At 44.4% G+C, this 13,349-nt stretch overlaps 1 protein-coding gene and 1 pseudogene across 2 annotated transcripts; one reads left to right on the top strand and one right to left on the bottom strand.

Annotated features, from left to right (window-relative positions):
* Positions 1–405: 405 nt before the first annotated feature.
* Positions 406–2,333, top strand: LOC311011744 (gap junction delta-4 protein-like; the record flags this gene model as incomplete). The annotated part of the gene is made up of 2 exons (XM_084006873.1): positions 406–469; positions 1,222–2,333. 2 exons carry the CDS (start codon positions 406–408, stop codon positions 2,331–2,333), a joined length of 1,176 nt encoding a protein of 391 aa, XP_083862999.1.
* Positions 2,334–9,307: 6,974 nt separating this feature from the next.
* LOC311012378 (frizzled-8 pseudogene) lies at positions 9,308–12,023 on the bottom strand (annotated as a pseudogene). Its single transcript has one exon. The product of its transcript is annotated as a frizzled-8 pseudogene (transcript).
* Between the last annotated feature and the right edge of the window lie 1,326 nt (positions 12,024–13,349).

Below are 13,349 nucleotides of genomic sequence, written 5' to 3'. Positions count from 1 at the left end.
GCCTTCAAGTGTAGCCTGATAATAATGATAATAATGAATTGTCTTGACCAGATTATTACCTGAATGTGAATTATAGATGAGCCCAACAGCTAAGCCTCACTTTTAGGTTTATGGCGGTCTATTACAAGCTCGCCTACGTCCCATGGTCAGCTTCCAGTAAGGTTGACTGGTACCTCGACATCCCAACTATGCTTTGAAGGCAGCCTGGTAAGAATAGCTCTCTCCAGGTCCTGGCCCCAGCAGACGAGAGAAGAAGAAAACGTTGGAGGTGACTGTTTTTAGTGACGAGCTGTGGGGGTCAGCAGAGTTGTTGAAGAGGGCGGCAGCTCAGGAACCTCTCCCTCAGTTGGATTCGTTCTCCGGAGAGTTCTGCTCTTCTTATGGGCTCTGGGTTAGCACCGAACAATGAGGATGATGGGAGCAACAGATCTACTCTTTATCACTATCAGTCACAATGTCTCCTTTATGGGTGAGTAAATGACTGTATACAGTTAATGATTGGGAAATGAGAGCTGTATACTGTGGCATCACAGTTGTTATATATTATTAATTATATTACTATCACTAATGTCTGCTGTCACTGTGTTAACCCTGGACATAATGTGATAATAACTACAGTTTAATACTGAAACAGTTAAATCCTGTGAAATACTTGAAATAGAATATGTAGATGCATTAAAGAAGCCATGAAGGACAAATGTATTTTTATTTATTTTTTTAATTTTCTTAGTATAATGACATTTTTTCTAGTGTTTTTGTCTTTGATATTGTGCGGTACATCTTATATTTCTAATTTTCAGTTTTTCTTTATTGTGTCAAGTCTGATAAATATGATATTGATTTTTTTTCTCCTATTTTTTTCTCCTTCAATGTAACCTGTAATCAGCCACTCAGCAATTTGACATCTAAAATAGGCTTAAACGATGGATTTGTCTGTATGATTCTAGTTTAAAATTCGGGTTATTCAAGGTTGAAAAGTGAACTAAAAATCTAGTCTCAGCCTCGATTGTGTTTCAATGTCTTTCCAACATCTTATGCATTTTCAATGATGTTTAAAATATGAACTAAATCCAGTATTAGCCTAATAAATCTTGGTCTATATGAGAGCTAAGTCACAGAGGCGACGTTGAGAAGTGCTGCTGCCACGACTCACTATTTCCCACTGGGATCACTCATCATCATTTAATCCATAGCACTCATTATTGCTCTTTTCCATTGCAGGCAAGACGTGGTGGATGCTGATGCTGGTTGTACGCCTGCTGGTCCTCCTGCTGGCCGGCTTCACCCTCTTCAGCGACGAGCAGGAAAGGTTTATCTGCAACACCATCCAGCCGGGCTGCTCCAACGTGTGTTTTGATGCGTTCGCCCCGGTGTCCGTCTTCCGTCTCTGGCTCTTCCACCTCATTCTTCTCTGTCTTCCCCACCTGCTGTTTGCCACCTACGTCGCACACAAAGTGTTGTCCCAACCCCGTTTTGGAGGCGACAGGAGTCGAGGAGGTTCTCCTTCCAGTCTGGAGAACTCGAGGTCCTCATGGGAGGCGTCCCTGCATAAATCTCCGCTTCACGACCTCCCGTGTGAATGGGGAGTGCCGCGCTTCTACTGTGCTTACTTCCTGGTTGTAATCCTCCGGATCCTTCTGGAAGGGGTTTTTGGTGCAGGCCAGTTTTTTCTCTTTGGTTTGTCCGTTCCGAAGAGCTTCCTGTGTTACGAAGCTCCCTGCACGTCTGGCGTCGAGTGCTACATCTCCAGGCCGACTGAGAAGACCTTAATGCTCAACTTCATGCTGGCCGTCGCCTCCTTGTCCGTGCTGCTGAGCTTGGTCGACCTGGTGAGCTCCATGAAGGCGATGGTGAGCTGGAGGAGGAGACGGGAGATGTTGATGGAGGAGATGAGTAAAGGCGAGCGAAGCAGCATGTTTACAACCACGACGACGACCGAGGACAGCGATGTTCTTGCGACCAGAAGGGTCGGCCCGGGTGAAAGCTCGAAGAACGCCCTCAAAGACGAAAACTGCACCACTGTTGTGCCCGATGGTGACCCTCTCCACCCCAAGGTGAATGACGGAACCACAAACGATGCGTGGTTGGAAAGCAAAGATGCTAAGGTTGAGATGTCTCGGTCGCCCACTCCCATCGGCACTCCAGTACCGACTCACTTTGTCCCCCACAGCCACCTGAGACCTCCGCTGTCCTCTCGTTCTGACAGAGGACCCCACCCCAGAACGCCAACACCTTTGGGTGTCAGAAAGCTGGACCAGCACATGCCTGCTGGGGCAAACTCAGGCCAACAGTCTGATAGCAGTGAATCTCCAGATAAGAGGGCATGGGTGTAGCCTGGATGACTGGACGGCCATTGATTACTGTCCTTGGACAAAAACTGAAGTACATGTCCCTTTAAATGCTATTGTTGATTGAACTCTGCATAAATCCACAGGAAGATTTGCCGGAAATGTCAAAGCTGCATTAATGAATAGTTTATTAACAATGAGTCAAATCACTAATAGTGACAAACACACAGAGAAACAGTCTTTGAGCAACTTTTGGCACATCCTTTTAGTTTAATAAAATTCTGCTTAATAAATAAACTACTTTGTGACCGTCTGTGTTGTGATGCTCTACTTACATTACATTCCTTCAGAGCAATGCATGATGGTATATATTGCTCGGTTAGTGACCATCGATTGCACACTACTATCCAAGATGAATTATGGGACACAGAGTATCACGAAACATTCAGACCGCACTAAAACATGGCAAAATCACTATATAGTGGACTATATATTAAGAAGTGAGTGATTATAGACACAGCCATGGTAAACTAGCAAGCTAGCAAGCTAAATATCTGGTATTAGCAAGCAAACGTTCTTTCTCTGGAGATGGTGGAGACCAAAACAGACGAGTGGCAAAAAAAGGACAAATGATCATTTTGCAGCAAGTCAGCTAGATAGGCAATGGTTTGCTATTCGTCACAGCAACTCAGATAAGTCAAATGATATATATGCAGTTCCCCCAAGATCAAAAGGTCATTTAGTTCAGTGTTGAAGCAATTTATCTTAGTTTAGACATAAACTCTTGTCATTTTGATATAAAACAAACAGCTCAAGGGCATCTAAGGATCTAAACGTAACTCATCATGCAAGACATTGTAAATCTATTGTTCACATAGAAAAAGAAAGTTCTATTATTTTTGTTGAACACATTCAAATGAAGCCATCTTCTCAATCTCAATTATTTTTTTAAATGCTATGTTCACGTGACAATTAATTTGTAGTTTTTGTTGAAGCATGCCTAATGAATGCTATTTTGCTTAATGAGAAATAAATGGAATTAGTAAATTGGGCCGATACATCTTGTTCGTAATGTTTTTGGTTCACAAAAGCACAGGGTGACCTTGAGGAAGCAGACGTTTCTGTGCTCAGCTGTTGTCTGGATAACTGAGTGCTGGCAGCCACAACAGACACACTGAACTGACCTCTGACCTCTCACATGACCGCTCCACAACCCAGTACTGACCTGACTTAAGAAGAACCATGCTCGGATGACATAAGACCTCTGACCCTCTCGCCACCTCCATTCAACATCCAACCTACGTGACACAGAAAGGATAAATGATCGCTCTCACATTTGACTTTATGGTTGATAAAATGCTGCATTCAGAGTTTAGTCTTATGTCTGAAATGCTCAGGTAAAAAAAAAAAACTCAGAACAGGATGATGTTTTCTGTACTTTTCCCTGTGGAAGAAACCATTTTATTAGCTGTCCTCTTTTAGGAATTATCACTGTTATCACTGTTTATAAAAGTGTCCAAAACCCCCCAAACCCTCGACTGAAATCATTTTTTAATTTACTGGAATACAAATTGTAACTTGAAATAAGTCACTGACACTCTGGTTAAGACAATGACACTGAATGCAACAAGACAACCCCTGAGACACATTATCTCCAGTGTAGCCGTGACCCTAACACATGCCGCATACCCGTCTCATTCTTCTTCTGCTGCGGTATTCGCGGCAGCTAAGACGTGCAGAAACATTAGCAGGGTGGCCTGCGGTCGGTCGGGTGCTCAGAGAAAGGACTCGACTGTCACTGGTGGAGGTCAAGAGGTCGGACAAGCAAACCTGGTGACCCTGCACACGAGTCAGCCCATATCCGCACAAGACAGTGTCCCTAAAGTGACAATACATGCAGAAACAATGTTGTTAGCTATGTGTCCTTGGCAAAATCCCAGCCACCATGTCTGTCTGAACGCATGCTGTAATAGTCATGATATCAGCCGTGGTTAAGGTACCGCTTCCTTGTTGTGCAATCTAAAATAAGACCTGAAGGAACATTTTGCTTGCCCTAACCGGGTTTATTAATGTAAAGGATATTTTACTGGCATATTTTACAGGTCTGAAAACAAGTGTGTAAAGCTGAATGAAGAGACACTACATGGCCAAATATATGTGGACGCCTGAGCATTACAACCATGACAGCTGAACATCTCATCCTGAAACCACCTCTATGGAGCACTAAAACTGCCATTATAATAAATAAAAATATAAATACATACATTTTACTTTATTTTTATATTTCTGTGCATATTTATTTATTCTGCACATTTAATTGATGGTTGAGGCTTTTATTTATGTCATTTATTTATTGAGTCATTTATTTATTTATGTATTTTAATGTCAGGTTTAGTCCTCCATATTGTAGAACCCAATAATGTTATATTTTTCCCCAGACATTACATTATTGATCAACTTATTACATTATTGGGTTTTAATATAATTTTCGATCAATTGATTTAAGGGCACATTTTATTACATTTTCCGGCATTATTACTTTCCAGGAATGTGTTACATTATTAGATTTAGAATAATAAAAATAGTTTTAAACAAATTATTGAAACCACTCATTGATTTCATTAACCACAATGTGGGTGGTTGAAAGCCACTTTTGCAAAAGGAATCTGAAGGAGCCTCAGAGGTCATTTGCCTGCGTTTATCATTTACCCTGAAGATAGTGTTGCTCATACTGCCATCTAGTGGGCAGTGGTAGACAAAGCAACTATAGACAGAAATTACTCAAATCACAGTTAACCTTGCAGTGTGAGATTATCAACTATTTTCCCATATGACATCAAACATTCTCGTGAAATTTTTGATTAAGTACAAAATAAGAATTGATCATATTAACGTAAAGCTAGCACATCTAAAATCATTTAGTGAAAAAAACAATTTCTGGATACTAAAGCCTCTTTCTTGAAAGATGTCAAATGCTACAACTTTCAGTGTCACTTTTTCCAACCTAAAAAAAAGAATATATATATATAATATTCTACTTTGCATATGGAAACAGCATTACTTGGAACTCATCATGGATCCATCCTGTAAGGAGTTGTCCAACTTGTGGTGAATAGGTTGGTGAAATGGTGAATGTTTCTAGTTTTCTTGAAAAAAATACCTTCAAAAAATAGGTAGATATCTCATTCCGAGATAAACGCCTCATTTATTCACTCTGTGTTGTACAGCTGCTTTCAGACATCATGTGTGTGTGTGTGTGTGTAACAAATAACAGAAGAGCCAATTACGTCACTTTACTGCAATGCAGCCTATAAAACCATGAAAAGGCAACACTTATGCCACATTATGAAATCCATAATAATAATAATAATAATAATAATAATAATAATAATAATAATAATAATAATAATAATAATACACTCTGGCTGATAGATAGAGGAGATGAAGAAGAAGGAGAGAAATGTCATCACTGACCACAACAGCACATCAGATAAGATGTCAGAGGCATCACACATATTGATTACCCAGCGTCCTCTTCACCTCTGAGGTGGGTGGGGGCCGGTGAGCTCTGCTTGTCCCTGGTGGTGTTCTGTCTGTCTTTGATGTGGATGCTGAGGGGTTGCAGGGTGGCCAAAGAGAAAGAGAGCTCCAAGACTGAATGGCTTCCAGGTCTTGCTTGCCTTTACAAGAGGCTCTTCAGTATACTTTGGCAAATACCAACAACCATGAAAGTGATTTGAAACGGAAAGGCTGTGTGGGTTGAAATCTGCCTCGTCTGGACCTCGGAGAACGCTAAAAGGGTCGTGTGTTTGAGCCACTTTTAAACGGCAGTTGAATTGGTTTTACAGCCTCTGTGCAGCCGTCGACCCTCACAGAGCACATAAAAACATGTACGCTCCGTTTCTGCTCGTCCATCCAAAGGGCACTTCAGTGACTTCAAGATGGAGGAAAGATAAAAGATCAAATGAAGCAGATGATATCGTCATGCTCTCTCTTGTCCCTAGTGTATGTAAAGCTCCAAAAACACTGAATCCTAAACTTCCCACAATACAATGAATAACACGGTTTTATTTTTCTTACCTGGAAAACACCCTTTTTTAATCTTGCTGACTCTGGGGTTTTCTCAGATTTATGCTCCTTCATAAGTCGGCCGTGACGTAACACTCCCTTGTGTTACACTCCTTGTGTAAAATGGCCTGATGTGAGGAATTAATGTGCGACTCAAAGACTACAAACGTTAATGAGAGAATCCATTCAGCCGTGTCAGATCCCAAATAATTAAGTTCATAGTTGTAGGAGAGCAAGATTTAAGTTGTGTAATGAAGTTTAACAGAGATAATACGTTTCTTACTTTAATTTGCCCCTGCTGCAGAAAATGCCAGACATTACCAATGTGACCTTTGACCTTTCAACTTAACACCCATTAGCAAACCTTCTCACACAATCATGTGAGTGTCTTTATGTTTTTAAAAATATATACAGACAGAGTAAAGCTCACATCTTGTTTTCATCTCATTCCAGCAGCATGTTGTTTAGTCCGTCACATTAAAGCAACTATAATCGCCTGTAGTTTTACATAAAGCACGATTACTTGTATGTGAACGGGTTCGCTCCTAGTGAGGAACCCACAGACGATTCGTTTAGCCGTTTTGTTTTCGAGTCCTCAACGTTAACGTTTCACTTCACTCTCACAGCTCTCATCTGTGTCGCTTTTGTCCTCCGCAGGCAAATTCTGATAAATCCATTGTATGCCAGGCTGCCTGCTCAGCACCAAACAGCAGACCGTGTTAGTGTTGGGTATCGAGGCCTGAACGCATCGCGAGCCCAGCATGCTTGGAAGCGACAGGGAATCACAAGTCAATCATGACCCTGCTTTATGTATATGACTTTAACCTCCGTCCGCATGATGACTACCTAAAATAACAGAAACCATCTTCCTGAAAAATGTGACAGGTACTTTGATTTATTTATTTTAGATTGGCCCATTTTCCCATTAGCTAACACGGAGGAGGATTTATATTCTCTTCTTCTTCGAGTCCTGTAGCGGTTTATCATCATCACAAGCCACATCAGTCAGGCCCAGAAGAAATATTTGTTTAGACCGCACTGTAAATCAGCCATGACATGACAATAGCTGTTATTGAATCCAAACTGCTTCCCATCCAGCTTTGTATACATTGTGAGGTGGCAGGCGGCCACCGCTGCACTGTGTGACCCTTTAATAGCCCACGTAAGGCAGTCAGACATCTTAACATGATTTATTCCGTACCAGTCAGAGTCAGACAGCTAATTAGATCATTAGACAATGATGGCATTCATAAACATCCCAACCAGCGACGAAGACGTCGGATTCTCTGGATTTCACCCAATAGGATCTCTCCATGACGGGCTCTTCCTGGAGCCGGCACCTTGTTTATGTTAGAGGGAGACGGAGCAGGCATGACCCCTCAACCCATTTCCTCTGTTGATTTCTTGTTTGGTTTTGGGGGCTTGAGGGAACATGCCCGACCCCCCTGCCACAACACACACACACACACACACACACACACACACACACACTGGAAGGGGAAGCTAACTTGGTTAACAAGCAATTAGTTCTCATTGGACCTTCTGTCTCTTAATTTGAGTAATGTCATTATTTGGGGAAATACATTAAGACAATTAGGATGTGACTGATTTATTAATGTCACTGGGCTTCACAGCTAAAAATCAGTCAGAAATGTCCACTTTTTCCATTGTACGAACGCTGAAGATAAAAGTAGGTAACTTCACTGAAACCAAGCCTTTAACTCGGAGCTACACACAACAACTCCATTTTTAAAAACGCACGTTAAACTGCATTGTTCTCTCAGCTGTGATCCTTTTTTTTCTCCAAACATTTATGGATTTTTGGTGTGCAAGCTGTCTAATTTATTACACTAATCTGATGCATCCGTGCAGCCGAAAACAAAAGGAATAATCTTATTTGCTTGTGTTATATTGATGTTCCAGCTAAGAGTTATGGAAGGAGTAAAACATTTAAATGAGCTGAAGGGGAAGCACATAAACGCCGTTGTCCGTTCTTTGACCACAAGGTGGCAGCATAACACAGAGAGTAGTGTGTTGTACGTTTGTAATATCATTTATAAAATACTAGACACACTTGAGGACGTGCTGTGTTTTACGAAGTAGACATCACTTAGTAGCCAATACGCACAAACCTTTTTAACATTTCCTAAGACACAGTTAAGTGATGACACTGACAGCTCAGAGCCCCGAGTGTCACACGATAATTGGACCACACACTGCACGGCGGTAATTACCTTTACGCACGACAGGGAGGGCGTCAGCCTGCAGTCACACTGTCTGTCTCTCCTTAATGACGCCTTAATTATAAGCCTGGGGCATTGCAAATAATCTATAGTTCGACTAACGCGAACGGTTCGCACAAGATGAGCACTTAGTGCCACGTTTGAAGCAGATATTTGCCACTTGTTTCAATTATTTTCTTGAACAAATAGTTTTGCTTCTCTAAAAGCCCTCGAAACAAGCTGATTATCACCGAGAAAGAGCAATTATATTCCTGATCCACCTGTTGGAGAAAGAATAAAAGACTTACAGACTTGAATTCTTCAAAAAGATAGCGTTAAGTCTGGCTCAGGGGTTTAACAGAGGACAGAAGTCAAGAGTTAATAACAAGACTGAGGCGCAGGGGGCATGCATCTGAGTAGACCACCTGTAGAGCCCCTGTTGCCATGCCAGTGTTGCTGTGTGCGTCTCACAGCGTGGCGACACAGGGAGGTTTAATAAAGCTTACATATGCCATGCGGCCCCAAAGGCAACGTTTAGTTAAACAGTAAAGAAACGCATAAGTCAGCCATTACGCTGACTTTAAGTTCCCCAGAATGAATCAGCTGATCCATCACTCCACACTTGTTAAAACACGCTGCAGCAACAGATGTGAAACAGTGCAGTGTTCCCAGCTCACGAGCCAAAGTGTCGGGGCGAGAATCACGAGGACGCATGAGGAGAAATTCAATAAAAAGTTGTTTTTATTCTCAAAATAAATTTTTCTATCAAAGTGGAAATTATACATATTTACAATCTCGTAAATTTTCATATACAAATGTACAATATATGTACACCAATAATTATATAAATACACTTTTACGCGCTAATGCAACCCGTATGAGACAGTATTAAGGCATTGATAAATGTACGTGTAAATCCATCTGGCAGACAAATTAAAATAAAGAAAAAAGAACACAGCCCGGCGATGGCCTCATTTCATGCAGAGCAGCCTCATTGTGAATCTCGTGTTTAAGACACTGCGGTTCTTTACAGTAAGAGGAAGAGGAGTCTCAGCTATGGCACGTAACCTATCGACAAGGGGGATCTTGTCAGCTGCGCGCATTCAATTAAGCGCAGATAAGACCCTGCATTCTTCGTGCCAGGTACATTGTTCCGCTGCTGACGGTCTCATTATTTAAAGAGAAGCCATTAGGCGCTCATTAATGTGCTAATTACAACACGCTGATGGACAATCCCAACACAATTAGTCACCCCCCCACCCCCCCCTCCCTCCCCAGCACCCTCCATTCAAACCCACGGACGTCATTTGGATAAGGCAATGAAAGAGCACTTTTCCATGAGCCCAACCTGATCTTATAAACTTTTAGAAGCAGAACGGAGCATATAATTGTTTTTTTTAAAGTTCACATTAGAGGAGTGCTCGTGGCCAGAGTTACATAAAAAAACGGGCAGTTTGGTGACTCACTTTGAATAATTTACCAAATAAAAGAGCTGATATGCGCTGGTTTGAAGTCTTTAGTGTCAAATGACGTCAGACGCATCTGCGGTCAAACCCGGGACAGTGGCATCTGTTTGGGGCAGGAGACGGAGCTGGCCGTCCCCGACCTCCACGTCAGTCCCGTGCTCACGTCGCTGTACATGGAGCCCGCGGAGGCTTTACTCCCCCAGCAGCACCGCGTGCAAAAAGTCCTCCAGGAGTCCAGGGTTTTCCCGGACCAGATCCAGGCCCCCGACGTGATGCCTACCAGGAGGCACATGAAGTATTTCAGCATGAACACGGCGTAGTCCGGCCTGTGTCTGCTCGGGTCCGACGCGCACGTGCAGTTGTGCGTAATCTCCCACGTCTGTCTGTTGTGCTGCTCGTAAAAGTAGCACGCCACGATGACGGTGGCCGGGACGGTGTACAGAACCGTGAACACCCCGATCCGGATCATCAGCCTCTCCAGCTTGTCCGTCTTGGTGCCCCCCTGCTTGATTACACTCCTGATCCGAAACAGCGAGACGAAGCCGGCCAGCAGAAACATGGTGCCGATGAACAGGTAGATGACCAGCGGCGCCAACACGAAACCTCGCAGGTTATCCAAATTCTGGTTGCCCACGTAGCAAATCCCGGCCACGGAGTCCCCGTCCACGGAGCTCAGAGCCAAAACCGCGATGGACTTCATGCTGGGGATGAGCCAGGCGGCCAGGTGGAAGTACTGTGCGTAACTGGCGATGGCCTCGTTGCCCCACTTCATGCCCGCGGCCAGGAACCAGGTGAGGGACAGGATCACCCACCAGATGGAGCTGGCCATGCCGAAGAAGTAGATGAGCAGGAAGACGATGGTGCAGAGCGCGGGACCCGTGGTCTCGTAGTGGATGTGCTCGGCGCCGTTCTCCCGGTTGCACGCCACCTCCTCGTGTCCGGCGATCAGCCTGACGATGTAGCCGACGGACACGAACATGTAGCAGGCGGAGAGGAAGATGATGGGGCGCTCCGGGTACTTGAACCTCTCCATGTCGATCAGGAAAGTCGCCACGGTCGCGAAGGTGGAGACGAAACACAGGACGGACCAGAGGCCGATCCAGAAGGCGGTGAAAGTCCTCTCCTCCGGGGTGAAGTACGGGCTGTGGCACGGCATGGCGCAGTTCATGATCTGCCCCGTCTTGACGCGGTTGTGCAGCGGGTGTCCGTCGCCGGTCACCGGCACCATGGGCGCGCGGCAGAAGCAGCCCGGCTCGCACGGGGATGCCGCCGCAGGCTTGTGTTTCCCGGGCACGCCGCGGCCGTAGCCGCTCTTCTTCCTGGGGCTGTACGGCTTCAGCGGCCGGTTCGTCGGCTTCGCCACCACCGGGGACGCGGTGGTGGTCTGGCTCCGGTTGTAGTCCATGCACAGCGTGTCCTGGTTGCCCTGCTCGGGCAGCAGGTCGCACCTCATCCGGTCCGGCCACGGGAACCCGTACTGCCTCATGAGGGGCGCGCAGCCGGCTTTCGCCCGCTCGCAGACGCTCCTGCACGGCGGCAGAGGCTTCTTGTAGTCCTCCAGGCAGATCGGCGTGTACATGCTGCAGAGGAAGAAGCGCAAGTCCGGGGAGCACTTGATCTCAACCAGGGGCCAAAACTGGTGCACCTCCAGGCCGGCTTCGTCCTGCGTGTCGTGGTTGAACTGGTTGGGCATGTAGGTGTGATTGTAGCCGATCCCTTTGCACAGGGGCACGGAGATCTCCTGGCACTGGAGCTCCTTGGCCGCCATGCAGCCCGAGCCGTGCAGGACGAGGGCGAACAGCGCGCACCATCCCGGGATGCTCCTCTCCATCGTCGTTGTCTCCGTGCGCGGTTTCCCCTCCTCGACAAAGTGCCAGCGAACTTGCGCTTCGCAAGTAGGCTGCAAGTGCGATTAATCCCGGGATGCTGCGGAACTCATGCTAGAGCGCAGGTACTTGTGTGGTCGTCCGCAATATCCCACTAAGAAAACAAGCGCTTTACTTTCACACAGTCTGGGATAGCGCCCGGCCGTCTCCTCTCTCTCTCTCTCCCTTTGTGTCGACGGTGCGCCCTGTGTCTCATGCATGCTCCGGCGCTGGTGGGTGCGTTGGGTTTTATACGGGAGGAGCGAGGACACTCCTCCAGCGTGGGCGGGGAGCGAGAATAAGTCAATCAAGGGTTCCTTCTATAGGTGTTTGTTTAAAATGTTTCACCCCGGAGGAAAGGTTATAATCACTTTGTCTCCGTTTACCCCTCCCAAACACACACACACACACACACACACACACACACACACACACACACACACACACACACACACACACGACGAAGACATATAATTATTATGCAGACTGTGGGGGGTAAACATAAAGTCAACCGTAAAACGTATTAGTCCAGCAGGATACGGGATGTACCTGAATGCATCATTGCATGCAAGTTACATATGAATGCATTCCTGATAGCAAACCATTAATATAACCAGGAACTATCAACCTTTAGCTATTTATTTACCACCACATCAATCCGCATTTGATATTTCTCGGTCCATGTAGCTTGTAGATATAATCAAGGCATTAAAACTTCTCATTTGCTTAAAACAAGAACTTGACAGTGAGAGAAACATTTTAAAAGTAAGATGCATTTTGTAATAGTTGAGTTAGATATGAGTCAACTGAATCCATCAGACTGTCCATCAGCTCTCGTTTTCAAAGTCACGCAGGTCTGAACCTCGCTGTGTTCTTGTTGCTCAAATTTGAATTTGTCACGAGCTGTCCTCGCAGGTTTAAAGCATGCAACATATTGGATCTGCAAGTCATAGCTGACTGGAGTCTGAACAGGATTACATTTCTTAATATTTAAAGCAGAATACTGCAGCTTGTGTCTTTAACTATGAAACAATATACCCATTTATTATTTATTACTGAGATGTTTAGTTTGGAGTTTATTGTGTCCTCTGTTTACTTCCAGTTATTCTGATGGTTTATTTTCTTTAATTTGTCTTTTTAAAGGAATGCAGAGTTCAAACTTTTCAAAATGTCATCCAAAGAAGGCAAGATGCAATAAAGTTATTTCACAATCATTGTTAGGGTCTAAGGTCCATATTTTTTATTTTCTACAGTCACTTCTATCACAGCGTGGAAAACAATTTGTTCCTTTAAGACTTTTTTTTTTGAGTAAATGGGACGTTTTCAACCAGTTTCACCGCAAGAAGGTCATTGTTTCTGGACTAGAATCCCCATGTGTCATAGAAAATACATTTTCTATTAAAAAAAACTAAGCAACACTACTAAACAGTATATCTGGCA

This window comes from Eutrigla gurnardus (assembly GCF_963514095.1).
Source record: "Eutrigla gurnardus genome assembly, chromosome: 4".
NCBI classification, from domain to species: Eukaryota; Metazoa; Chordata; class Actinopteri; order Perciformes; family Triglidae; genus Eutrigla; species Eutrigla gurnardus.
This window is presented reverse-complemented; position numbering and strand designations above follow the sequence as displayed.